A 25534-nucleotide genomic window follows, 5' to 3' on the forward strand; every position below is an offset into this window, starting at 1 on the left:
CATATGTGTTGCATTTTCTTTAGGAATGATAATTGCAACAGACAACCTCTCAATTCTTCTGACAGCTCAATATTAACAGCCGATACTGCCAGCTGTAGTACTTACCACTTCTGAAAGGAGCTTTTCAAGCTGATATTGCAAGGGTGGCTGATCCCAGGCAGACAGAACTCTGTTAGACTGAGGAAGTGTTTCCTGTCATGTCTTTTCTGCACCTTCTGCTTAAGTAATTGCCAGACTCTGAGACTGAGGTTAATGTTTACTTCAAATTATTTCTGTTGACTGATGTATTTTGCAGCAATTGGACAGTGCTTAGAACGGATGGATTAAATATTTCAAGGACTCAACAGAAGAGGTCCCTCTAAATGGGAATATTTTGTAGCATAACTGTTCCCTGCTTTGATACAGGGAATGAAACGAGATCAAATATAAAATCTAACCCAGGTTTCAGTTGCTGGAACACATACTGGCACTTTAATATTAGAGTTTCTTCTGTGGCTATTTCTTTAGAAGTAGCAAGCACATTATCTGAAATTTTTAGGTAGAAAACTCCCTGAAACTCAACACTGATCCAGTGCTCCAGTGCAGCAATAATCAATGTGAATGATTAACCTGTAGAAAGATAGGACATGTGGTCCTACTAAACAGGAGGCATGGTACACCATTTGTAGCTGTGACAGAAAATGGAAAAATAATTGATCATCCTATACAAAGGTAGAATCATCCTACAAAGGTAGGTGTTCTTTCTGTTATTCTGCCTGATATTTGTTCATGTGCAGTTTCATCACCAATACTAGATTCTTTACAGTGTGATACTATAAAGACACGACATGAAAATTGTCTGCAAGGACTATGTTTATGTTTCATCCTCTCTTCATCCTGCTCTTAAGCCCGAGCAGAGCTTTCTTATGAAATAACAAACAAATCCTTCTTCTTTAAAATGATAGCAAAGGAGAAAGACTTGAAATAAAATGGATATGTTATGCCTGAAAATGTTTTCCATGTGCCAGCTGAGGAGTGTCTGTAATTACTAACGTCTTCCTGCTATAGAGCTGTTCTAGGAAGGAGCCATTGTCTCTCACCATGAAAAGCAAAGATAAATAGAAAATAGGGCTACTTGGATTAATGACAAGATATCTGTGGTTTACTTTTTGGATTACATTTTATTGAGAAAAGTCCATGTTGAGGTTTAGGTTTCAGTTTGATTTTGATGGAGGTTGCTTATGGTGGCCTATCAGAGCTTGGTGCAGAATGTCTTTTCTTCAGTAGCATTCCTCTCCACAGCCTGATGACGCTTCTTCTTAAATTGGTGTGTTTTGAATTCTTCTGTGATTTCGGATATTGACTTCCCTTTTGTTTCTGGGAGGAACAAATAGATGAGAATCGCTGAAATGACCAGGACACCAATAAAGATGAGGAAGCAAAAAGGACCAAGAAGCATCTGGAGATAAAAACAGAATAAAATGAGTGATTTTCCTGATGACACTTGCCCTTATAGATTCTTGAAAATTGTTGATTTGTTCCTGTGAAATAAGTTGATTTTACAGAGGAATCTTTATTTATCTTTTCAATCTATTCTTGAGACAGCAGAGGATGTCTGAAGTCTAGGGAAGTGTTTTACATAAACGACCTCCACATGCCAGTAGCAATAATAGATTCACAGCTTTGATCATCTACAAGGCATTTCGTCCTACTTCCTGCCCAGATCAGCATAGAAAACCAGTTTAAATTGACAGTCAAAGAGAAGATTTGAATCAAATTACATACAACAGCAAAGGGGAAGATCATTCCAGTGAAAGTGAGGCCTAGCCAAATGACGATTCCACCAATTACAAAAGCGGAGGACCTTGTTGAGAGGGTGAAGATTTCATTCATGACAGATGCAACGGCTCCAGCTGAGGAAAAAAACATTAAAAAGCAATAAAACATTGTTGTAGTTAACCATATTCCTCAATGTAAGTGAACTGATGTCGCTGGTCAAACACAGCCCAGTAAGTCAAGCTAATGTGAGATCATCTCAATTTGTGCAGCACAGCCATCTCTATCTGAATTCCCTTATGAACTTCTCTTATGGTCCATGGAGAGAGATGGAAACTCTGAAGTGTAGTTTCAATCCACCTAAGATGTATAAAATAGGGAGATGAAATTCCCTAATGGCCTATTTCTCTTCCTTGCCCATAGGAGACACCTGCTTCTGTGGGAATTATTAGGTTTTCAAAACATTCCTTGTCCTCATATGCAGCCCTTACAATAATAAAGGCTGCCATTTGAATTTGGAGACTGTAATAACTAAAAGTAGTGTTCAGTTGGGGAACTTCCAGAGTAAATATTGGTCTTACCTAAGTGAGGTCCTAATAGAGTGCCAGTTCTGGCATTACCAAGGAAGGTGATTCTGAGAGACATTAAGAGAGGATGAGAAAGGACAGAGCAATGCTAAGAGACACACTATGTGTGTTATCAGGTATCATTCTTCAATAGGGTAGGATTTTACAGGTGAGTTGAGAAAACTCTGCTATTTTAGAAGCAGCTACCTCTGCCCTTAGGCAAAGACAGAGATGGACCAGTTGAGCCTGTAAGCACTGAACAGCATTCCCACCCTCGAAAACAAGGCTTAGTGAAGTGATTAACAAGTATTTTTTTGGCTTGAATCTATAATCCAGGGAGAAGAAACAGGGTCCTGATTCATCAGGGTCTGAATAATTTCAAATAATTTGTTAAATAGATTGTTTCTTGGGTCATTAATTCATCAAAAATTTGGACTCCCTCAATTTCAGTCCAAACTAAGCTGTTGATTTGCAAAGATATATTCAAACAGTCCAATTCTACTTCTGTACATCCATGGCTTGTGCTTCTCCATGTGGTCCAAAGCTTCCTGCTGCTGCTTTTATTGTTGTACTCACCTGGTCCTGTTCCATAGGCAATGATGAATAAAAAGATGAGAATAACATTGCAGTAACGCATCCAGAGGAACTGATCCTAGACAAAGGCAAAAGGAGGGAAGAGAATGCAAATTGATTTTACAGCTGTAGCACTGCTGATCCAAACATATAGGAGAAGCAATGTTTACGAAAAAGCCCATGATGCTGAGCTCTGCAATAGGTGCTCACTAGAACTACTTATCTCTCTGTACTGAACACAGTGGAGAGCCCAAAGTAGCCTGCAGCATCATATCTACGGAGGTGAGCTGAACTGCACCCTGGTCTGAAAAATAGATAACGAATTCCAAGCTAATTATAGTATGGGGAAAATTGTTACTGATTTAACGTAATTATATTATTGAATTAGACAACTTCAGAGAAATGTTTAAATCTCTTGTGCACCAGGAGATACCTGAGAAACAGAAAGAAGCTGAAAGTTTATGGGCTGAGACCAAGATTGCAAGGCAGTGCAAAACACTGGCACTACTGAAGCCATGACACTGATTCCTCACTACCTTTCACCATCCCGACTGGAAGTACCTAGAGAGCTGCACTATGTAGCTGGATCAGTTGTGTCAGGGGTGGAAACTGGTGGCTGTTGGAAGGGTCAGTACACACTGCTTCTGCTGCAGGAGGCATGGGATAGCAAATGGGAAAGGTGACAGCAGGGATGCTCAGCTAGGGATTTAAAGGACAACAGAACAAGACAAAGGTGAGGTTTGGAGAGGTCAGGCAGGCGGAGAGCTGCAGGAAAGCTATGCCAGGCCAATGGTTTTACAAAATGTTTTTCACTGACTGTTCAAAAGCCTGATTAAAACAGATGAACTACAAGGCAGGACAAACAAAGCCTTGCAGAGGGGCTATGAGTTTGTATGCAGAAGATATTCTGACCTGCTATTTTGGACATGAAAGCTAAGGCTGACTGCTGTCCTGCACAAAGAATTCTGATGCAGGTCCACTCCCACAGAGACATTTGCTTACGCTCAGTAGAAGACTTGTTTCAAGCAACACCAATATCAGTGCCATCAGCAAATAACCACGCCACAGGAGCACCCGACGTCCAAAATGATCAATAACGGAGCTCTGAAGAGTAGAAAGAGAATGCATATCACTGGAAGCATGGCAAACTCCAGCTGTCAGCAGTCCAACAAATAAAGCATTCTTCTGAGTTTGTTTTACTTTAGAGAACACAAATCTCAGTCATTCCAAGTTTGTTATTTTATTGAGTTCTTTGTAGCCTCTCGAATACTACGAATCACCATCGCCGACCAGCGTGACAGCTACTTTTTCATAAACGCTCTTATCAACGGAAGCATGTTATGACTCCATTTGAATTTATAGATATACACAAATATATGGAAATAAGTATACATATTTATGTTTGAATGACACTTCATTTATATGTGTATGAATAAGGGATTTTTATAAGAAATTATGGAGAATGAAGATGGGAAGAAAGATGTAAAAGGTAGGACAAAATTTGGAGGGGACGGTAACGAGCACTTTACAGATTTATGCAGTACCACAGAAAAATTCTGTAGTTCATAAGGAGAATATTCATTTTCTTTAAGGAAGAATACACTCAATTCACATGTACTTTAACTCTTAAAGCCCCAGAAAGGTCTGACTTACACAGAAGATGACAGAGATGAGCTCAGAGATTGCAACTCCTAGAGATACATATGGGATTATGCTTTCCTGCAGGTTGGCTGTCTGAAAAATTTCTGAGGTGTAAAAGGTGATCTGGGAAATAAGAAATGTTTTCAAAATGAAGCATAGTCAATAGATGTGATATGTGCTGATCAAGCATCACTTAGAGCTAGATTTGTCATTGACAGAACATTGTTGGCTCTTTGTGGAGCTGACATACCTGCATGAGACATGAAAAATCAAAAGGTTAGTGGAGATGAAGAAAAGGGATTTGAAAGTCCAGGGGAAAAAAAGGAGCATACTGCCTGTAAGACATGGGAAAAAGAGAAAAAGATGTTCTTTTGGCAAAGAGGAAGTGGAAAGGGACAAGACAGGGGGTGAATAAAAAGAAAAGCAGATCTTAGTCTTAGCAGACCATACATTGCCCTACAAACAGTTGATTCTGTTGCCCTTTTCCAGTTGCTGAGCAGAAGCTGCACATCTGCAAAGTCCCCGATGGACTGGGCACCATTTGCCTGTCAGCAGAGTGCAGAGGTGTCTCCTCTGCCCACATTGCTGGCAACTGTAACGAACAAGCTCCAGCAGAGTGCACAGGCTTAAGCAAGTCTTAGGGAGAGAGACTCACAGGCAAGCAATAAAAATGTCATCCAGGAGAATCACTATTCACTCGGGCTGTTTTTGGCTCATCCACCTTTATGTGGAAACGACTGAAAGGAAATTACTTAATGAATAAATCTCCCTTATCAAATGGAATGAAAGTTGGATGGCAATAGCTGGCCATCTGCTACTGCAGAAGTCAAAGAAAGTGGAGCTGGAAGTCTAGATAAATAGACCTCTGGGTTGTAGCAAGCCTTGGGGTATTTATAAGCCTTTCTCCTACAGAATCTTTGGTAATACCATCAGGCGAATGAAGGCAACAGTGCCCTTGCAGGAACTTATGCTGAGTTCAATCTCTTGTATTCCCACCTGAAAAGCTCCCTTAAAGGTATGCAGAACACAGGTGATGATACCACAGATCTTCACAGGCAGTGGGCTTTGTGCGAGGAGGAATAATGTAGATCCAGAGGAAAGTGACAAGTTGGAACTGTAGTGCTTTGGTTACTTAATAGCAGATTTAAGCACCGAAATAGGATGTACTCAACTGCACTCAGGCCACAGAGCTGTAGACTCAGTAAAAGGACGAGCATGATACTCAGCTGCGGATACACGGATTGTTCTTTCAGCACCTCCAGGACATTCATGATTTTGGTGCCTTTTGTTAGAGCCTTTTCCTTCATCATGTCATCAAATTCTGTGTGATAATTCCCTTCTCCCCAGAGTTGCTTCATGGCTACAGAAAAGACAGAATGAAGTGTACTCCTCCATCTCTGATCCACTCAGAGTTTTGTGGTTTTCAACTTTTAATGACATTCAGCATTTGCAGTTCAGTTCATACTTTGATTCATCAATCACTGAGCAAAGAACTAGAACATTGCTTACTGGAACATGCTGAGACTTCCCTGGAAAATGGCTTTCAACTTGCTGTAGTATTTAGGGGTAGATCTTAAGTATTTCTTTAATCATGTAATTATCAAGAAATCTGTAGTTGGCTAATAGAAAAGCTGATTCCTTCTATTAGGTTTATTTTCCCAAGAGTTACGGTTTAAGAAATTAATGATCTAAAGTTTTATTTTACCTTTCAAGCAACCAGCCTTGTCTCCTTTTTGCAGCAAGAGATAGGGAGGGGACTCAGGAAAGAATGGCAAAAAGAGCAGTTGTATCAGTGCCACCAACCCAGAGAAGGACAATAGCACATTCCACATGTCTTCAGTTCCTAAAAGATCTCTATGAAAGCATGTTAGAGTGTATTTATAGTCTCGTACAATTACAGTCTATAACTAGTTTGGTATTTTCTAGATCCTAGCCAAGCTAAAGAGACACAATACACATGCAGACCTTGGAAAGATAAATTGAAATAGAAGATGTTTAGGCTAGAGAAAGGAAAATAGACCAATATTTTATTTCTACTGCAAGATTGAGATTTTTCTTATAATTTGACTATTTTCTAAAGATCAGTGGGGTTTGAATATTCCCACAACAGCTCTATGAACCAATACTGCAATTCTGTATGAGGTTATCAAGAAATTAGCAGAGATTTCACATCTCAAAAGTTTACTAACTGTTTACACACAATCTTTTCATATTAACTTCAGCAGAGAGACTGCACCTCCAGAGATGCATTCATCCTTTCTCAAGAGAAGAGTCCTTTTCTCCCCGGTGAATGACATGGAAACCTCAGTGACTGGTATGGGGTAGATGCTTCCTTTTGACAGCTGCAGTTAAGCAAAGTAAAACCCCATCCTTAGCATATGTCTGTTTCTAGGATGGGGAGAACAACATTTTCCTGCCATACAGAAGACAAATAAATAGAAAATAGGATGAGAAGGTGTAGCACAAGTACCGTAATCCAAGAACTCTTGCTACAGCTTTTCCTAGTGAAAGAAACACAGAGGTGGTCACGTTTACAAATCCACGCAACTTCTTAGGTGAGATCTCTCCAGCATACTGAACATGGGCATTCAAATGTATTCCTAAAGTGAAGAAGACACAAGAGAGCTAAAGCTATAACTATTTGCTATATATCCTCCACAACCCCCATTCCCAGTCCCCCTGTACCGCTGCAGGGAGGAGGCAGAGAAAATCAGGAGTAAAGTGAAGCCTGTTAGGAAGGGAAGGGTGGGGATAAGGTGCTTTAAGATTTGGTTTTATTTCTCATTATCCTACTCTGATTTGATTCGTAATAAATTAAACTAATTTCCCCAACTCAAGGCTGTTTTGCCCATGACAGTAATTGGTGAGTGATCTCTCCCCGCCCTTATCTCAACCTACGAGCCTTCCATCATATTTTCTCTCCTCTGTGCAGCTGAGGAGGGGGAGTGATAGAGTGGCTTTGGTGAGCATCTGGTGTCCAGCCAGGGTCAATCCACCACAATCCCAAAGAAATCACGTTAATATGGAGTAGTGGGGAGTCCTACCAGCACCAATGCCCTCCAGGAAGCGCCCGATCAGGATCATCTCAAAAGACCTGGCTCTCCTACTGAAGCCAGTATGCAGCGTGGCTATTATTAGGATCACGTCATTGAACAGCAGACACTTCTTCCTGCAACAGCAAACAACATGGGGGTATGATCCATGTTTTACTTTTTCCTCTTTGACTAATGTCTGCCTGTTCTCCTCTGGATTTGCAGACCAAGCCATGGCCATGTTTAAATCCATTGCTTGTAGGACAACCATACTTGATTATGAAAAGGCATAATGTCTTAGCAGGGGAGTGGAAAGAGAGAAGCTAGATTCCTTGTTTCCATGCTAACACTATGTGAGCATACCACGAGGCTGAAGGAAAGTCCTGCAGGATAAATACTGATAAGGAATGCTCTTTTTCACTTCTTTCCTGTGGGCAAAGCTTCCATCTCAAACACTGCATGTGTTCCCAGAACAAGGCAAATCCAGCTTCCCTGACAACTTGCTTCACTGTCCACCTCGAGCTAGAGAGTTCTGGCTTTGTCCTTTATGGTCACTCTCAAAGAGAAGGTTTTGAATATGGCTTGAGGGACTTCTGCTTATCTTTGCTGAAAATATGATTATTCTTACAGAGGAATAAATCTGCACATTTTTTTAAAAGGCTGCAATCAAATAAAAAAAAAAAGCTAAAAAAACCCCACCTTTTGCCTACAGAATACCCACCCCCTTCTGCACTCCTGCAGCATTGTTGGGCTCCCTAGGGCATTATTGCCCAATAAAGAAATTTCAGAGATTTATTTTTTATTAAAATTTCAGGAAAAATACAGGAATTTTATGGCATCAAAAACCATGAAAAGGGAATCAGAAATAGTTGGATATTCTTGTCTCTCTGATGTAGGTAGGTGTAGTTAGACATGCTGAGTAGAGTCAATTCTGCACCAGAAGGGGGCAGTGGGAATTCTGACACCCATTGTATCAGGGGAGTAATATTTAATTGCTTCCCTTGTTGCAGCCCTGATTAAGGAGCTGTTGGGAAATATACTTACTTTCCATATTTTGCAGTCAGGAACCCACTGCAAAGACATCCTATCACTCCACCTACACAGTACATAGACACGATGATGGACCACAATAACGTGAGCGTTTCCTGATGCAGTGCAGAACCGTATCGCTCCAACCAGGTTTCGTTGATAAACTTCTGAATGTACTGAGGCAGAAAAAGAGATTTTCATTCTGCTGAGGTACTAATGACAATAGATCTTCATTAGGTTTACAACTTAAAAAAAATAGATTAATAGTCATTACTAAAAGCATGGATATGGGTCTGTTTTTAGCAAATTAGGATTTGCCTCTCATACAGCCTGACAGTGTAAAAGTATCTTTCAAAACTTCATTATTCTCTTTAATCTGTTGAATCCTGGCGTTCCTACACCAAAATATTGGCACCTTTCATTGATTCTAGTGAAGTGCAAATGTTCTTGTTGCAGGTAGTGGATATAAAGAGAAAAGGACTGAACTGAAGGTTAAGACTCAATCAGCTAGTTTTTAAATTTTTTTCTCCATGGCATGGTCTTTAAGGAGGGTGTTTCAACATACTGTTTCCACATAGTTCTGTGGGAAGTCGTCTTCGTAGTGCAGCTCCTATCAATCATGCAAACTCATTTTATCCTTTGACGGTGGACAGCATGGCACTGGAGAGAGCTGGGAATAAACTCACATAGCAACACCTAACAGATCTTTTAGAGCATCTTCAAAGTGTAAGGCCTAGTCCCATGAAGTGCAGATTTTATGAAGTCTTTGCTTACCGGAGAAGTATAATTGATCACAGACATTTGAAAACCAGATAGGTGGGTTCCACCGATTCCTAGCAGCGTAATCATTAGCAATACCTTCCGGTACTGAACCTGCCAAAGATGAGGAAACACATCCTAAGTTCCTGATACCAGCATGGCTTTCAGACCATGAAATAATTCATGAGATTTTATATCTTCACATTTCTATAATTAAGAAGCCTTTAAAATGCAAAAACTTACTTTGAATTTTTCAATAATCAAGCAAAATTGCTGGGAAATTGTTAAGATGCAAATCTGCACATTCCTTTATGTTCCTCTCCTGGTTATTAGCAGCCTGAAAAGATGCAGTCTCTAATTCTGTTAGTTCTGCTAGCCACAGAAATAAAAGAAATCATAAAAGCCTTGTTCGGATAGTTTTGGTTTGATTTTGCGTAGTAAGAAGCTATAGCTTTCTTGAATCCCTTTTTTCCTTCAACTTTGCCTCCTCAGAGACATTGCTCACCAGTTTCCAGAGATTAATCAAGTCTGTCCTGTTAAAACGTTTTTTTTTTTTTTACATTTCACTTTTACTATCTCCATAGGAAACTCCATTTTTGGAGTCCCTACTTGAGCGACTCCTATTTGAAATGCTGCGTTTCCATGATGTACACTGGATTTTAGAGCACTCTTCACAAGCACATATGTTTTCAGGCATTTAGTCAACAACACTCTAAACAGATGACTGTCCTCAAATATCCTTCAAAGTGCAGGGCAGTAGAGTGGGAAGTTTTTTTCTGTTTTGTCTTTTCTCATTGATGCTATTTCTCTATCTTCTTTAAAATGCCTATTCTTTCTGGGTTTCCCAGGTCCTCTTTTAAACCTCTCACTTTTTGGTATTTCTAATATATTTTCTGGAGATGCTGTGTAGTCAGTCTTATTGCTCAATCAGTGTTGTCCCAAGCATGTGCTCTGTTGCTCATTTTTGTTACAAGAAAGACTGTTTGATTCCCTTTGCTGTAATCTCTAAAGATCATGCTGCTGTTAATGACTAGGGCTAGAAGACAAGAAGTTGGATACTCACCAGGTCTGAGAGGAAACCAGCCATTTCCCCTTGAAAACCTGCCTGCTCTGAGAGCCCTTGTCAACTTTGTCAGATGAGAGACAGGTTTTCTACGCTTAGATTATAAAACGTTGCGATGATAGCACAAAAGTTAAATTCTAACTATGTAGCTTTTAGTGAATTGTGTACTCTTCCCAGTTTTGGAAGAGGCCTCTTCTTGCTGGTTTAATTATTCTAAGACCCACATATGCCAAGCTGATTACAACATTGGTAAATGTTTATCCTTCTTGTATTGGGAGCGCTCCTCCTTACTCACACTGCTAAAAACTGCATGTTCCTGTTGTGTGAGGAGTCAGACGGTGCTACCATCTTTCCTTCAGGGCAGCAGAGCCCTTCTTCACCTCTCTGACAAGCAGCTCAGGCAGAGTGTGTCTTCCTCCTCCCCAGCGTACCGCAGAGATAAGTCCCTTTCAGTATTGCAGCTGAGCCATAATGCCTCTTGCATGCTGTAAGATTTTCAATGGCTTGAAGTGATGTGAGCAATTTCTCAGTTGCAGGACGTGAAGCACCTGAGTATTGGCATACAGGGTCCTTGCTAACACCCAGTTCTTTACAGAGGGTTACGCTGTTTCCAGAACCATTCAGAAGCCTCGCTCTTACCTCCCTGTAACAACAGAGAGGGCCTACTGTGTGCCAGAGCTGGATACTCATTCTGTTCTGACTTGAGAATTGATTTCCAGAAGTACATTTCATGTTAAAAAAATAGCTTTCGAATCTGACTTGTCTGTTTACAAAGGGTGTAAGTTAATTCTTGCTTCCTTCAGGCCTCTGCGTATTGCATGGAACATTTTGTACTACACTGAGTACAACATAGTTCACTCTGTACTAGAGATTTAACTGTCTATGGTTAGTGCTGAAAGAGGAGGCGGGAAGGTGGGTTACAGGTCTGAAGGCAACAGAAGCTTTGCTCAGGAGCACAACGGAAGCACCGATATTCCTCCTACAATTTCTTTTTCAGGCTTCATTGACTGCCAACAGCCCCACACTGTCCCCTGGCCATGTGCCCTGCAGCACAGGGTGCGCTTGCTGAGTCACGCCTTGACCTTTCTCCTGCTGGGTGTCCCAGTAAAGTTCCCTCCAAACCCTCTGCCCGGATGTCTTGATGCACATCAGTACAGTGAAATGATTCAAGCTGAACTCTTCTTTCCACTCATTCCATTTTCATCATTCCTGAAGTCTTCATCACCTCCACATTAGCTGTGGTCGGGTATTTCATTCCTTCCCCTCTCAGCACAGACTCCTCAAATGTTATAACTTCCTCTTCTAAAATACCCCAGAATCCACCTGTCTCTTCAATTACTACTGCAAAAATCCCTGTCTTCATTTAGGTTTTATCTTGCTGCTTACAAATCCCTCCTCTCAATCTCCAGACACTTCAACACTGACCACTGCCCTCCCCTCAGCCAAAGATTTTGCTGTCAGAGAGAAGACTGCAGCCAGATTGCACAGCTGTCCCCCGTCCTATCTTACCACCCCCCCCCACCTTATCTTCTAGGATCAGATCAGGACAGTGTCCAGCAGAGTATCCCAGAGGTGTCAGTTACAAATAGTGGTTGTAGGCAAAAGCATAAGAACTCAGCAGAAGAACACTTTCCCTGTGCATCTTCCAGGGCCCAGTGATGTGCAACCCTGGGACTTTATCAGTCAGGATGGTGTCTTTATATTTGCCCCTTCCATAGAATCATTAAGGTTGGAAAGAACCTCTAAGATCATCAAGTCCAACCATTTGGTTGCATTCCATGCATTTACAGACATCCTCCTTGAACTCTTGTAAACTTTTGTTATTCCCAACTCCAGCAGCAGAACGTCTAACGAAATACTTGAAAAATCCCATGTTACTTCTTGCTCTCTGTCAGGACACACTAAAAGCTACTTTTGAAATAATTATCCCTCTATTTTACTGTTTCTCTCATTTTATCTTTACTTTCTTTTAAATCCTTCTGTTTCCTGTATCAAATTTGAATGTCATATTGAATTTGTCACATTGAATATCAAGGTTTCTAGACCTTTTCATGCTCTGTTGTCTCTTGCAAGTCCGTTTTTATTTTTCTTTTCCCTCTCAAATCTGTTCTGTCAGACTAACGGCAAACCATTTTGCTAGACTCGGACAGCAGGGTTCAGGCACCTCCGAGTGGGGCCATGGGCAGGGAGCAGGTGAGCCTGAATGAACCAGAGGGGAAAGGACAATTTGTTTTATGAGCTGAGGACAGGAAGCTTGGCTGCTGAAAGGAAGGAAACACATGGCAGCTCTTTCTGCCAGGGTCCTTCTAGAGGGGTTTTTAAACACTCTGTGGCCAGATCAAACAGATCTGACTGGTTGATCGAACAGTCCCAGCAGAGCCCTATTCCTCTTCCTCCTGTTGTCTCTGTTTCTCCCAGAATACTCATACTGCTGTCTCATTTCTATCTGGCCTCACACTTTTGTTCAGGAGAAAGCAAGACATAAATGCCTAGTATAGTTCTTATTTATTTTCCTAAAGAAGAGGTCAGGACGAGTCTTTCCACCTAGGATTTGAACACTACAAGAAATGTGCATATTCCAGACCCAGTACTTAGTGCACCCAACACCCTTGGATGCTTGGAGGCATTTTGTTTGCAAAGATGCCATGTGTTGCACTTGTGTGATCCTGGAAATCAAATAGATGATACACTGCAGATTCACAAGTACTTCTTTAACCTTTATTCCCAATCCATGCTAGTTTATGGCAGAGTTAATGATTTACCACACTTTCCCTCTTGCAGACAGTATTTACTAGTGAAGAAGTCAGGCGTGCTGGACAAGATCACACTGTAGAAAGACACGTATAAGTAAATGAGTTTTTAGTGTCTTGTAAGACACTAAAAACTTCCTCGCTGGGAACCAGTTAGGTTGAGAAAGACCAGATCAAATAAAGACTTTTAAAATAATCAAGGTCTTACCTAATCATTCCTTTTCAAAATACTTTAAATGTTTCTTCTTTTTTTCTCCTGCATTTTTGACCAGAAACAAGGAATGTATGTTGATTCTTACTGTGGTATTGTGCAATTCATGACCTCCGGTCTTGCAACTATAAATTTTGTCTAGCTTTTTTCATAATATGATAATTGTCATAGGAAGGAAGGCTGTGTTGGGGAAGTCCACTGCTCTTGGTACTAGCTCTTGGCACTGCTACAAATATTGTCAGAGGATGGTGTGAAGATAAAATAGCAGGAGCCTTAGGGCTGTGAAAGAAACTGCCGTTAAATATTCAGGTCCTTTGGCAAATTTTATTGTGCAGCATCTGCAAGTCAGTAGTGAAGATCACATTTCCACAACAAGACAGACACAATATCCTTGACCCCAAAAACACACTCCCAAAAGACGGGCTCTCTCTCTGTCACTGACCCTTCAACCAATGAAAACCAAACGCAGGCATGGTCAGTAGGATGTGTTTTCCTAGTCACTGCTTTTTTATTTCCTTGTCAGTAAACTGCGAAACATGAAGAAGAGCAAGAGTGTGTCACATCGTATAGCAACAAATACAAAAAGTGAAGCCCTTTTTACCATGTTTCTTAATGAAAATGTGGAGTATGCAGAGATCGGGAGAGAGAAGCAAACACTCAGACATACAGACTGAGTTCTCTGGGAGAGGCATCACTCTTTTTTGTCTCATCACTACCAGTTACTTTTGGGAACTCAATCCCATTGAAACCCAGTGTTCCATCTCTCTTGAAATGAAATGGCTCCAGGCTGAAGACAAGCTACATAGTCATTGCTAATGAAGAAGGAGAATCTGCCCACTGTGGATTAGCCCACTCATGATTTCTGCAGCTCTGCTTTCTTCGCTCATGCCTTCTTTCAGTGCTGACATACACCTCTTTGTCCCAATAGAAGAATCTCCAAATCTAGGCAATGTACCTGATTACCAAGCAAGAGGTTTGGATTGAGGTAGCAGGTTATGCTTGGATGTTTCTCTAGCATAATGTCTCCTTCACATCAGGACCTTATACCTCTGTTACACCTTTTTTCTTCAGACATAGCAATAAATTCCCCCCTCTCCCCTACCCCTTCCTCAAAAAAAATGATGAAGACCATGGTGCAGGTCACAGAGGTGTGGTCATAAGCTCCTCAAGAAAGTCCTAGTTGCCCCTATACCATGTCCTTGCTCTCGTCTAATTGTAAGAGAGGGAAACACTGCCTATTGATTCTGTGTACTGATAGGCAAGGTACTCTTCTTCCACCCGATTAAAGAGCTGAACACTTCTTTTCATCTGGACTGAAACTTCTTCTCTGAGAAAGCTCAGCAGCACTGACTTGTTAACAGGAGCAGAGAAGTTCAACATGAAAGCTCTGCCTTCTTTTTCTCTCAGTTTCACAAGTATGCTGTACATCTGAACCTTCCACACTCACTTCTTCCAATAACTGTGGAGCCCTGGTTTTGGTAAGAAAAATAGCAGATCCTGTGTTTACAGTTTGCACAACTGCTAACTTGCAGGCACCGACAAAGATCTAATTTCTTTACACACTATGTTTAATTTTTTTCTGCAGAAGATTTAATTCAGCTCATATTTTGGCAGTTAGAGAGAACCACCAAGGTCATCCTGCACCCTGCATTGCAGCTGTTTGTTTTTAAATATACATTTGTGCTGTTTGTGGAGCAATGAATTCTCTCTTGCTTAGTGAGGCTTCTGGGCACTACAGTAATAAAAGAGCAAAATATAGAGTGGAGAGTTTGTTATTAAAGTCTAGTAACAGTCATCACTGAGCCGTTACTCTGCTGTAGGGCTGTCTGTCTCTTCTTTCCACGGTAGTTCAGGCGGTTGAAGTCCTCCATGACCTGCAGCATGGTCTTTCCTTTGGTCTCTGGCATCACCAGGTAGACAAAGATAGCCATGGACAGACAGTATGTCAGGAAAATGATGAAACAGAAACTACCAAGACCTTCCTATAGGAAAAGAAAGAGACAAAATGTGTTTATATAAATTGATCTAGATTTCTTTATCTTATGATATGGAGTTTCTGGTTTTACTAAAAAACTTGGCCAGGGACTCAGTTGATGTAAATTCTGCTTGCTGCCACCCAGGGAATGGCACCAAGCAGTAAGATGAACTAATTCTCCTTTCTTGTTTTAAAGAGGAAAGTTGGATGCTCAGCAGACATTAAATGTCATTGCTTGACAATTCAGAGAAGTGCTGAGCTTCAGTTACTCTTCCTTTCTGCTCTGCTCTTCTCAGTCAGTGCTAGGCTGGGGAAGGTATGTAGTGTGTTAGCTCTGTTCCTCCTTTCACAGTCCAAAACTGCAAAGGCTTTAGTTTCCTGCTTCTTACTAGCGCTGGGTGAGATCTCTGGGACTGCCAATTTTCCACGTTAACCCCAAAGGAGATGCACATACAGGACAAGGGGGAAAAAGAAGGGAGCCCCTCTTGACATTCAAATGACATCTGACAGTGTTGGTGTCTGTCACCGCTTCTGTGTTTGCCAGTGTCACACTCTAACTGTGTGCAGAGTTAGCACCATTTTGTGGTTTTGCTACGCTTTCACTAGATACCTGGGTAAAAATAAAGGTGCCATCAGAACTGCAATTAGTCCTCTGCATGAAGTGCTGAAGAAGCTAAGGATGCTTTGGTTTCAAGAAGGGTCTAACCTCCTCTGAACTGAAACAAAACACCCTACTTTGCTTACCACAATGAAAGGGAACAAAAGTCCAAGGGTGAAGAGTTGGATCCAGCCTGTAGCACCATTAAAAACATAAGCAGCTGGTCTGTATGACTGAATAAATATTTCTGTGGGCAAGGGACATAATACTCCAGCTGAAAAAAATGTTGGAGAAAAAAGGGAGTTTAGAAATTTTGCAAGATGCTTCTGTAGCTCACACCTCATATTGCCACATAAGTTAATGGTTTTAACTGACCTGAAAGTGTTTGAGGTGCTGCTTGGCTCTTCAGGAGGAAGGCATGTAGGAATGCGATATGAAATGAAGTTTTACCTCCTATCACAATATGGAGGGGAACATCTACCCCTGTGCTGAATCAGGAGTAGAGATTCACGCTAACTGTGGAACAGCTATGCCTGGGACCTCTCCTAAAGGCTGCAGCGAGGAAGGAATGAGTATATGAAAACATTCCAATAGAAAATACCAACCTGGCCCAATGCCAAAGCTCATGATGAAAATAAAGATGAGTGCAACAGAGCAGTATGGTACCCAGGAAAAGGAATCCTACGGTAGGAAATGAAAAGCAAATAAAATCAGAAATTAAAATTTTATTTATCCAGCTCCATTAGAAACATTAATCACTGCTACTTATGTCAATGCTAAACATACATCTGTTTCCTCCACTTCCAGAAACTTCACAAGGAGATAGTCTTGGCAGTGATCATGGTTGTATGATATTCGTAGGCTTTAATGAGCATGAACATGGCTGGGAAAAGACCTCTGTTAGTATGATGGTTAGCCCCAAAACACTTCTATTCCCACCAAAAAGTGATTTAGAGGGAGGAAAATAGTAATGGCATCTGCCATACAATAAAACTTGAAGATGGGACACAGCTTTAAGGCATAAGTGGGGTCTTACCTGTAGTGAAAGCGTGACCGTGAGGAGCCCGAAAGCCAAGGCCATAACAGTGTAGCTTTTCCACAGCAGTGTCTTTCTCCCTGCACGTTCAATTAGGAAACCCTGCAACCAGGAGGACATGCTGTCAGCTCCCAAGGACAGACCTTAAAGGCAGGCACTGGTGAGCTGCTCCAGTAGCTGCCTTCACTCACCAGGGAGGGGATCTCTGAAGAGTTGGGGACTGGGATGTGGTACCTCCTCTGGGAGGGTGAGTAAAGGCATCTGGGTGGACTGAGCAGGACCTGGAGCTGCGGGAGTCGGGGAAGGTGGGGAGGTGCAGGGCTGCAGGGAGCATTGCCGGGCAGAGGAGGCCTGAGGTGGCACTCTGCTGGCCAGGTAGGACAGCAAAGTGGAAATGCTTGCATTGTTACAGCCTGAGTCCTACTGACGAGTGGGCACAAGGACTGTCATCTGCCCTTCCTGCAGAGGGGAACTGGGACTCCCAAGGCTGGCCCAGGCTGGGTGATTTTGAGGGAAAGACTCTCCTGTCCTCCCATAAATTGAATATAAATGCCCATGTTTGCAGGGTGTGTGGTGATGATTTTGTGTGATTGGTGCCAAGTACTACAGTTGATTTGTTGCAGAATTTTGACTTCTGAAGCTCCATTTACAGTAGTTCTAAAGATTGAAATGAACCACGTGTTACAGCAGAACGAAATTCAGCTGAAGAGTCACTTACACACAGAACTGTGGCAAGGATCTCAGTCATCCCAACCCCCATGGAGACATAACGGGTTTGAGCAGGGGAGATTCCAGCCTTTATAAAGACATTGTATGCATAAAAGTAAACCTGAAAAGAATAGGAACGCGTGAAGGCTGTAACATGTGGTAAAGTTTACACTAGCTTCTGCCTTTTTTGATAGATAGACATGCCTTCAGATGACACTTGCTAAAACACAGTTCTCAACTTATCCCAGACTCCAAACTTCTGTGGGAAAAGATTATAATGAAGAGTAACAACAGATCCCCTCCTTACAGCCACTGTTGCAGTCAGCATTTTACTGCTCATTGCAAAGCTTACTTTTTGCCAAGAAACTGTAAACAATCTAGAAAGCAGAGAAAAGTAGCACACATACCACATTAGCGCCGATTAAATGTACGCATGCAGAGACAAGGAAGAGAGTGATGAGCTGCCAACGGACAGCTTGGTCACGGAAAAGATCACAAACACTCTTAGCCTTCTCCCCATGGATGGCTTCTTGCTCTGCCATCATGTCATCTATTTCAGCCATATGGTCACCATCTCCCCAGAGCTGCTTCACAGCTGGAAGGAGAGGAAGAGAGAAGATGATTCCTGGTTCACACTCACCAGCACAGAAATGAATTCAGAGGATTACTTCCTGCCTTGCAGAGTGTCTTATTTGAGCTTCAGGCTCCTTGCTTGTGTGAACTTCATAGAGATCTGGGTCCAGATTAGACACAGATCCAGTTCATGGCTATCTATTTTTCCCCATAAATCTTAATCACCACCTCACCTTTGGCCAATAGCTGCTTACAGAGTTTCAATGTAAATCACGCCTAAACTCTTACCAAACCTTCCCTGAATACCCTCCTGCCAAAGGTGCAGTTCTAGTGCACACACCACAACACAGAGAAGGGAAAATGACTCCTACATTAAAAAAGAAGTCTACATCCGAAGAGTTCTCTCTTTTGATAGTTAAAAACCCACAATGGCTGTTTCTCTTTTTATGTCAGTAGTTGCTGTTAAGGTTACTGAGGAACTGGAATGCTTATAGATATGACATGGCAGTAAAGAGTGTCCCTTTCTTGCACAGAGACGGAAGGTATCGTATCCACACCTTGACTGTTCAGGGCAGAATCTGTATTGATGGAAATACAAGCTCTGTGTGATCACATCCCTTGGAGGATCTGGGCAGAGGGTAAGGGAAATACTAGAGCCAAGAGAGCACTAATATCGAAACAGAAGAGGCTGTCTTTCATTAAAGCTGAAGATGGTTTCAGAGCCAAAAGATCAAGAGTCTTTCTCCAAGCGTACCTCTCTTCCAGGCTGATGTGGGGCTTTATTGTATTTTCCACTTCTTGCTAAAATGAATGCTTTGTGGCCCATTTCCTTACCTTTGATGCATCCCTCCTTGTCCTTTTTGTCAATGAGAAGGTAGCGAGGAGAGTCTGGGAAGAAAGGGAGGGTGAGAAGCTGGACGAGGGCAGGGAGCGCATTGGCTGCCATGAGAACAGGCCAGAGAGCTTCTACTCCGAGAATTTCCCTGAAACACAATCAGCAGAGCAAGAGGAGCTGAGCAACCATGTGTGCTGGCCATGGGAGCCCACGCAGACACAGGGTGGTCCCTCAGCCCTGCTGCCTGTGTCCTGGCAGCTCTCACCCAGGAGTCTCCAGTGTTTCTCAGCCCAGAAAAACGAAAATCTCAATGGAAGGTGGAAGGGGAGAGCAGAGTTCTGTTGCCTGCAGCCCACGAACTACACAGTGTTGCCACCTGTTGCTCAGTGGTGACTGCAGCAAGGCTGACTGCATCCTCCTGCAGCGGAGGGCCCACAGGGACAAACAGCATCTCGGCACAAGCACTGAAGAAAGAACCTGTGGTGACTGATCTCTCTGCTTCTGATACAAAGAGTCTCGAGCTACAATTAAGACAGGATCAACGGGTTATCAGCCTGGTACTGACTGTCCCAAATAGCAGCCGCTGAGTTTCCTGCAGCTTTGAGAATACCCTGGCCAGAATGATGCATGCCCTGGGAACGAGATGGGCTATCTTTGGCACAGGACAGGCAGAAGGAGCCTGTGCGGCCGGGAGGAATGAATCCACCATTGGTTTCTGGTTTTGTGTCTGTTTGGTGAGTGGGTGTGCCAGTTTGTGTGCCTTTTCAAGAAAGTTTGGATGGATCTGATATTCCCTGCTCCTTTTAAAAAATAAAAAGTAAAGGTGAGTTCTTACAAAAGAGAGATTTCTTTCAAATCCATTGAAATCTGTGAAAAGTTTTTATTATCTATATTTTGATCTGTCTTTGCTAGAAAGCAACATCATTCTTCAGGATTAAGTATTTTGTATGATTTCTGTTTCCTGTTCACTTAAGTCAGGAATTTGAGCTGAGCTAATTCAGTCTGGCTGTCTAAGGTACCCTGAAAATGTGTCTAAAAGTAGTTGCTGATTTGCCTATCCATAGGCTTGCATTGACATATGCATATATTTTAATAACAGAATAAATTAAATAGGTCTTAGACCCCCTTACCTGAGACCCAGAGCAAATCCTACAAACTTTCCAATGGCAATGGCAGTAGAAGCTGTGATGGCAATCAGCCCGCGGAGCTTCCGTGGGGCACATTCCCCAGCATACATGAGATTGATATTCAGAGCTAAACCTGCAGCGACAAAGGACTGTCAGGGCAATTCAGACTCTCACAGGTTTGATGTTTTGGGGCAAAGCATATTGGATTAGGCTCTGAGACACTTCTTTAATCCTGCTGAGTATGTGTCTGCCTGATGTAAAGCATGTTCTCAGTACCATGGCTTGTCCTCTTGGCTAAATATTTCACTAAGCAAGTATGTTCCCCTGGGAAATCTGTTCTTCATCAGGCTGGCCTTCTCTGACATTGTTTCCTACAGCCACATACACAGGATTGTTGTTGCTCCCTTTAATCTCAGATTACATATTTCGCTGTCTACTCAGGATGTTATATGCCTTATTTTGTGCTTGAAACCAACAAGTTAACAAATGCTATATATTCCATTTGCTCAGTGAATTAATTAATATTTATCCTCTCAATTTTTTTTTTTTTTTTTTTTTGCTGGTTAATATTATCTTTATTGAACTGCTCAGGGATTGAAAATACTGGCAGAATGTAACCTTCTGATACAACGAGTCTCAAGCTACAGTTAAGACAGGATCCATGGGTTATCAGCCCTGGAAATTAGAATTGCCCCCCTTGAAAACCATTCCCTTGTCCATAATATGGAAGGCAGTATCAGCCACAACGAGCAGCCATGGAAACAATGGAGCTCAGCTTTCTATTGAGTGAGCATGCTCCCCTGAAATATTGCATGCTTTGGCTTTTTGGCAGTACTTTTTATATGGATTGGATGTAAAGATAAAAGAATGAGAAATGGAGATGTTACACATAATTAATTTAATTATGTTTGTGTTTTCTTGTTTAGTTATAATTGCATTCAGCAATCAGGCCCTCTGCAAGGTTTAGTAAAAATCTGTGATCTATGTACTCAATCTGGTAGATCCTTGGGGGCCACAGTCACTGCTCTCCCAGCTATTTAATACTATAGGCAGGGATGCTAATTTACCTCCAGACACCCCAGAAAATAATCTTCCAGCGATGATCATCTCAAAGGATCCACACAGTCGGCTGAGTCCCATCAGAGCTGCACTCAGCAGAGCAGGGATATTGGCCAACAGCATGGCCTTCTTCCTGGAATTCATTTAAATTAATGTGAGCATAAATATTGGCCATGTGTCATTCACAGCCTGACAGAAGAGGCATGAATTGTACCGTGATTAAAGACACTGTGCCAGCTTCTGAGATCAGCTGCAGTGAGGTAAATGGGACATGAGAATGGGAAACCTTTGTCAGGGATTGATAAGCTTTTGATGCCTCCAGTGGAGCCAATACCTACACAGAAGAACGAGGTCTGTGAGAGGTTGTCTGTGAAATTCACATTAAAATGCATGCACTCCTCAAGTGGTTTCTCAGGACTGGATTTGCTTTTGAAGTCAAAAGGGAGAGAGTATGATTTTCTTTGCGATCATTGGCAGATTTTGCCATTCTGTTTCTTCACTGAACTGATCCTTCATCTGAAGCAGCTCTGGGCTGCTCACAGTGCCACTTTACAAGCAGTGTTTCTCCTGAGACACAGTCACTTATTTTTGCAGTTGTGGGTGTAAACAGAAAGACTAATGTAATCATTATTCCTACCTTCCAAATCTAACAGACAAATATCCAGCAGACAAGGACCCCAGAAGCCCACCGAGGCTGTAAATGGACACAACAAAGGACCACGTCAAAGTAATCAGCTCTTCAGTGGGAGAAGAGCCATATCTCTTCAGCCAGATCTCACGGATGAAATCTTTGATGTACTTTAAAGGAAAAACAGAAATCAACGGACTCAGTCAACATGTGTTTGTGTAATTGCACCTCTTTTTTACTTCTCTTATCTGCTTACTGGTCTTTTTGATACGTTTCTATCGACACCTTGATTGAAATCTTAGCCCCAGTGAAATCAAAGGGAATTTTGCCACTAACATTCCTGGAGTTAATGCTTTAGCAATATGGTAGAATGAATAAATCAATGAATAAACATATCAATACTAAGTATCAACAGTGAGTGCCACTAAAAGAGTGGCAGGTTGGTCTTCTGTTTATGTGCTAAACCCTGATTGTTTTGCTACCCGATCTTCCCCTCCATTCCCACTTGTCTGTCTCTCTTATCTACCTTTTGCATCCTGTCTGATGCCTCGAGTGAAATCAAGGTTTGACTTCAACTGACTTCAGTGAGATCAGGATTTGTCCCTCGATGTGGCCTATTATGGAGTCTCTTTGACTTACTGTTCATAACCTCCATGGCACCCTCATTCTTGATGAAGTTCCCAATCTGGTGATACTATGAGCTCAATATCCTCAGCACCATTCAGATGACAAACACCTCCCCTCATTTTCATTTTCCAGCTGCAGGTATCAGCACTCACCTCAGCTCTAGAGCTACAGTCCTTCCCTGTCCTATTTCACCTAACAGACAGTCATTTAGACCTAGTGTGTGTGACCAAGGACACAGTTCAAAGGACTCCCTGGGCACTGGAAAGAGGAGAATGTCCTGTGAGCAATCCAACTCAGTAAAGGGAAAATGTCTGACTTCGTAAGTATCATTCATCTTCCCCTTTCCCAGTGCTGTCACACTAGACCAAGTTAAAACCCAATGAAACATAAGAGCAATAGCAGCTACTCTTAGAACCAAGAAACAACAGTAAGTCTAGTTTTGAGAGCAGAAGTGAAAAAGATAGTGACTGCAAATAGAGGCAGGAATGCAGGAGAACAGTGAAATCCATGCTGGTAGCTCAATTTTTTGAGCTGTACAAGCTTACCTCAGCAGGAGAATTGATAATGGAGACCTGCAACCCATACTGGGAAGCTCCACCAATTCCCAGGACAAAAGCCAGGAGGAAGAGATTGTAGCTCATTTTCTGGCAGGAAATAAAACCAGCAAACAAAGCTAGTGTAGCTATTCAGACATGTCCTGTTTGACCTTCAGGAACTCTTACAGCTTGAGCAATGCCTCGCACCTGCCTCCTCTGAGACAAGCAGCCAGCGCACAGAGTGAAATAGAAGACCACAGCACAGAACAGTGAGAAATCTGAGGAGACAAAAAACTCGTATCTGTCTCCCAGAACCCAGTTACACACTTCAGTGCTTCTGTCTTCAGCTTTGGCATCTTAACCTGCACTATCCTAGGGTAACTAGTTGCAGGAGCATGGTGCAATGTGCAAGCCTTATGTGCAGGATTTCCATCTAGTTGTCCTTCCTCCTCCTCCTCCTTTCCCACTTGTTATCTCACTTAGATGAATATTTTGCTCGGTGACTTGGCTGAGACTAGAGAAACATTTGGGGATTGAAGGGCATTCCTGGTTACACAGTTTATTCACCCTTTCTTAGAACGATGTCTGACAGCAGGCTTAAGAATACCCCACAACACAGTATCGCGATACGAGCATACCCCATCTCCCCACCCTCACTGCTCTCTGTTACTGAGTGTCCCAGTGATTCCGTCCAGCAATGGTGGCATGATGCTGCACTTCTCTCTCTAGGACAGACCATATTCAAAGGCAATGCTGAACAACGACTGCCGAACATTTACAAGCTGATTTCTAATCAGATTTATGCCATTGCTTGAATGGACATCACGTTTATCCACGTTGCAACATAATTGGCTTCAAAGGAGTCAGCTCTGAATAAATTTGGTATTTGACACATTCATATATTAAATTACAACAATCTCCTCTTTGTCAAAGCACTAGGAAGAAATGGGATTCACAGGCTTTACTACTAGACATCCCTACTATCCTTTGTGCTACAAAAAATGCCACATGCCAGCAAGAAACTCCCCATTAGCAAGAAAATCAATGTCCTCTTCTAAGTGCAAATTTTATATTGCGCCTGCAGCAATTTCTTAGTCTCATCCCCACTCTATACTATAACAGATTTTTCTGTCGCATCTCTTGGGTGACTTTTCCAGTCTAATAGATTTTAAATTCAGGAAGAATGTTTAACTTAATCTTCATCCTAAAATTGCTTTTTGAAAACATCTTTGTTTTATCTTTTCTGGGTATTTGTTCCTATACTTCCTTGACTGGAAAGGATTGTTTTCCATACTTTGGTGATTACATCTTTTAGATACTTTGTTATTCATAACTCTCTTATTGTGGAGGACTTTTTCAGTCTTCCAGCCCTGCTCCATCTACCAAATCATGCAGCTTTTTTTTGTTGCTGTGCTCTGAACTCCCTTGGTTTGTCCTGCTCTGTTATGCATCAAACATTATATATAAATGTGCTTTTAAATCCAGGTTTTTTGCTTTTTAAAAATTATTCATTGCAAGATATTTGATATCTCTCAGATATGACCTCATACTATTATTTTAATCACTGATTCACATCTGATTCAGATTTATTTTTCTTTCTGTACTTAATTTATGCAACAGGGGTTTTAAAATAGCAGAAAGGGGAAAAAAAGTACTTAAAAAATTCTATTTGGGGGAAAAAAAAGAGAAACATATACCAACTTGTATGCAAAGGTGGTCATCTCCGCTTGCAGACTAGGTCTTTCCTGACGCTTTCTTTGGTTACTTTGCAAAAAAGTCACTCTATATATAGAGGAAGAGGAGCCTGAGATAATAATTCAACATGTCATTTCATTTTTTCTCAGTGTTTACACTCCCTTTGGTTTGTCATGAAGTTCTTGCTATTTGGTTTGTCATTATTGTGTTGGTTACTGAAGAAACGGCGGATAATTTTGGCAAGCTGTGCATTCATGCAGGTCACTAGGGAAGAGAAGCTCCAGCAGCAGCTGACAGACAGTAAGAGCTGCAGGAGATGAGTAAAGAACAATAAAAAAGGCACTGATGGAAGCCAAAGTCCAGCAACTGGCGCAAACTGGAGTGGACTGGCTTGGACTCCCTGAGTCATAGGTTGGGTAATCAGTCATCACATTTTAGAGAAAAGTTCCTGACTGCTACTTTGAGCCTCATTACAGCAAAACCTTATGAAGCCTGACTTGACCAAGCCTGACTAAGCCTGTGCGTTCAACTCTTGAATTATGGGGTCAGATGATACTTCAAGAGTAACGGTCACTGCCTGAATGTTCAAGTCTGTGTCCCTCTAGTATATGGGAAGTGCTAGGAAAGTTGAACGTCATTTTTAAATCCTGACTGTAAAACACACAAATTACATCTTTACTTTTATCCATAATTCTCAAAGGGCCTCTTTAGGAGTCTCCAAGATGTTTCTGTTAAAAGGCTTTTACAAGTTATTCAAA

At 41.8% G+C, this 25534-nt stretch overlaps 2 protein-coding genes across 2 annotated transcripts; both read right to left on the minus strand.

The window, feature by feature from the left end:
* Positions 1-1231: 1231 nt before the first annotated feature.
* Positions 1232-10442, minus strand: LOC104380169 (solute carrier family 2, facilitated glucose transporter member 11-like). Its single transcript, XM_009987610.2, has 12 exons — positions 10419-10442; positions 9371-9469; positions 8612-8772; positions 7580-7704; positions 7006-7135; positions 6241-6389; positions 5708-5895; positions 4548-4658; positions 3897-3998; positions 2898-2973; positions 1765-1892; positions 1232-1438 (listed from the first exon to the last, which is right to left on the minus strand). The coding sequence occupies exons 1-12, from the start codon at positions 10440-10442 to the stop codon at positions 1232-1234; spliced, it is 1500 nt and encodes a 499-aa protein (XP_009985912.1).
* Positions 10443-15154: 4712 nt separating this feature from the next.
* Positions 15155-23186, minus strand: LOC104380179 (solute carrier family 2, facilitated glucose transporter member 11-like). Its single transcript, XM_009987623.2, has 11 exons — positions 23091-23186; positions 21928-22088; positions 21299-21423; positions 20235-20364; positions 19104-19252; positions 18104-18291; positions 17707-17817; positions 16989-17090; positions 16558-16633; positions 16099-16226; positions 15155-15361 (listed from the first exon to the last, which is right to left on the minus strand). The coding sequence occupies exons 1-11, from the start codon at positions 23184-23186 to the stop codon at positions 15155-15157; spliced, it is 1473 nt and encodes a 490-aa protein (XP_009985925.1).
* Between the last annotated feature and the right edge of the window lie 2348 nt (positions 23187-25534).

This window comes from Tauraco erythrolophus, chromosome 19 (assembly GCF_009769465.1).
Source record: "Tauraco erythrolophus isolate bTauEry1 chromosome 19, bTauEry1.pri, whole genome shotgun sequence".
NCBI classification, from domain to species: domain Eukaryota; kingdom Metazoa; phylum Chordata; class Aves; order Musophagiformes; family Musophagidae; genus Tauraco; species Tauraco erythrolophus.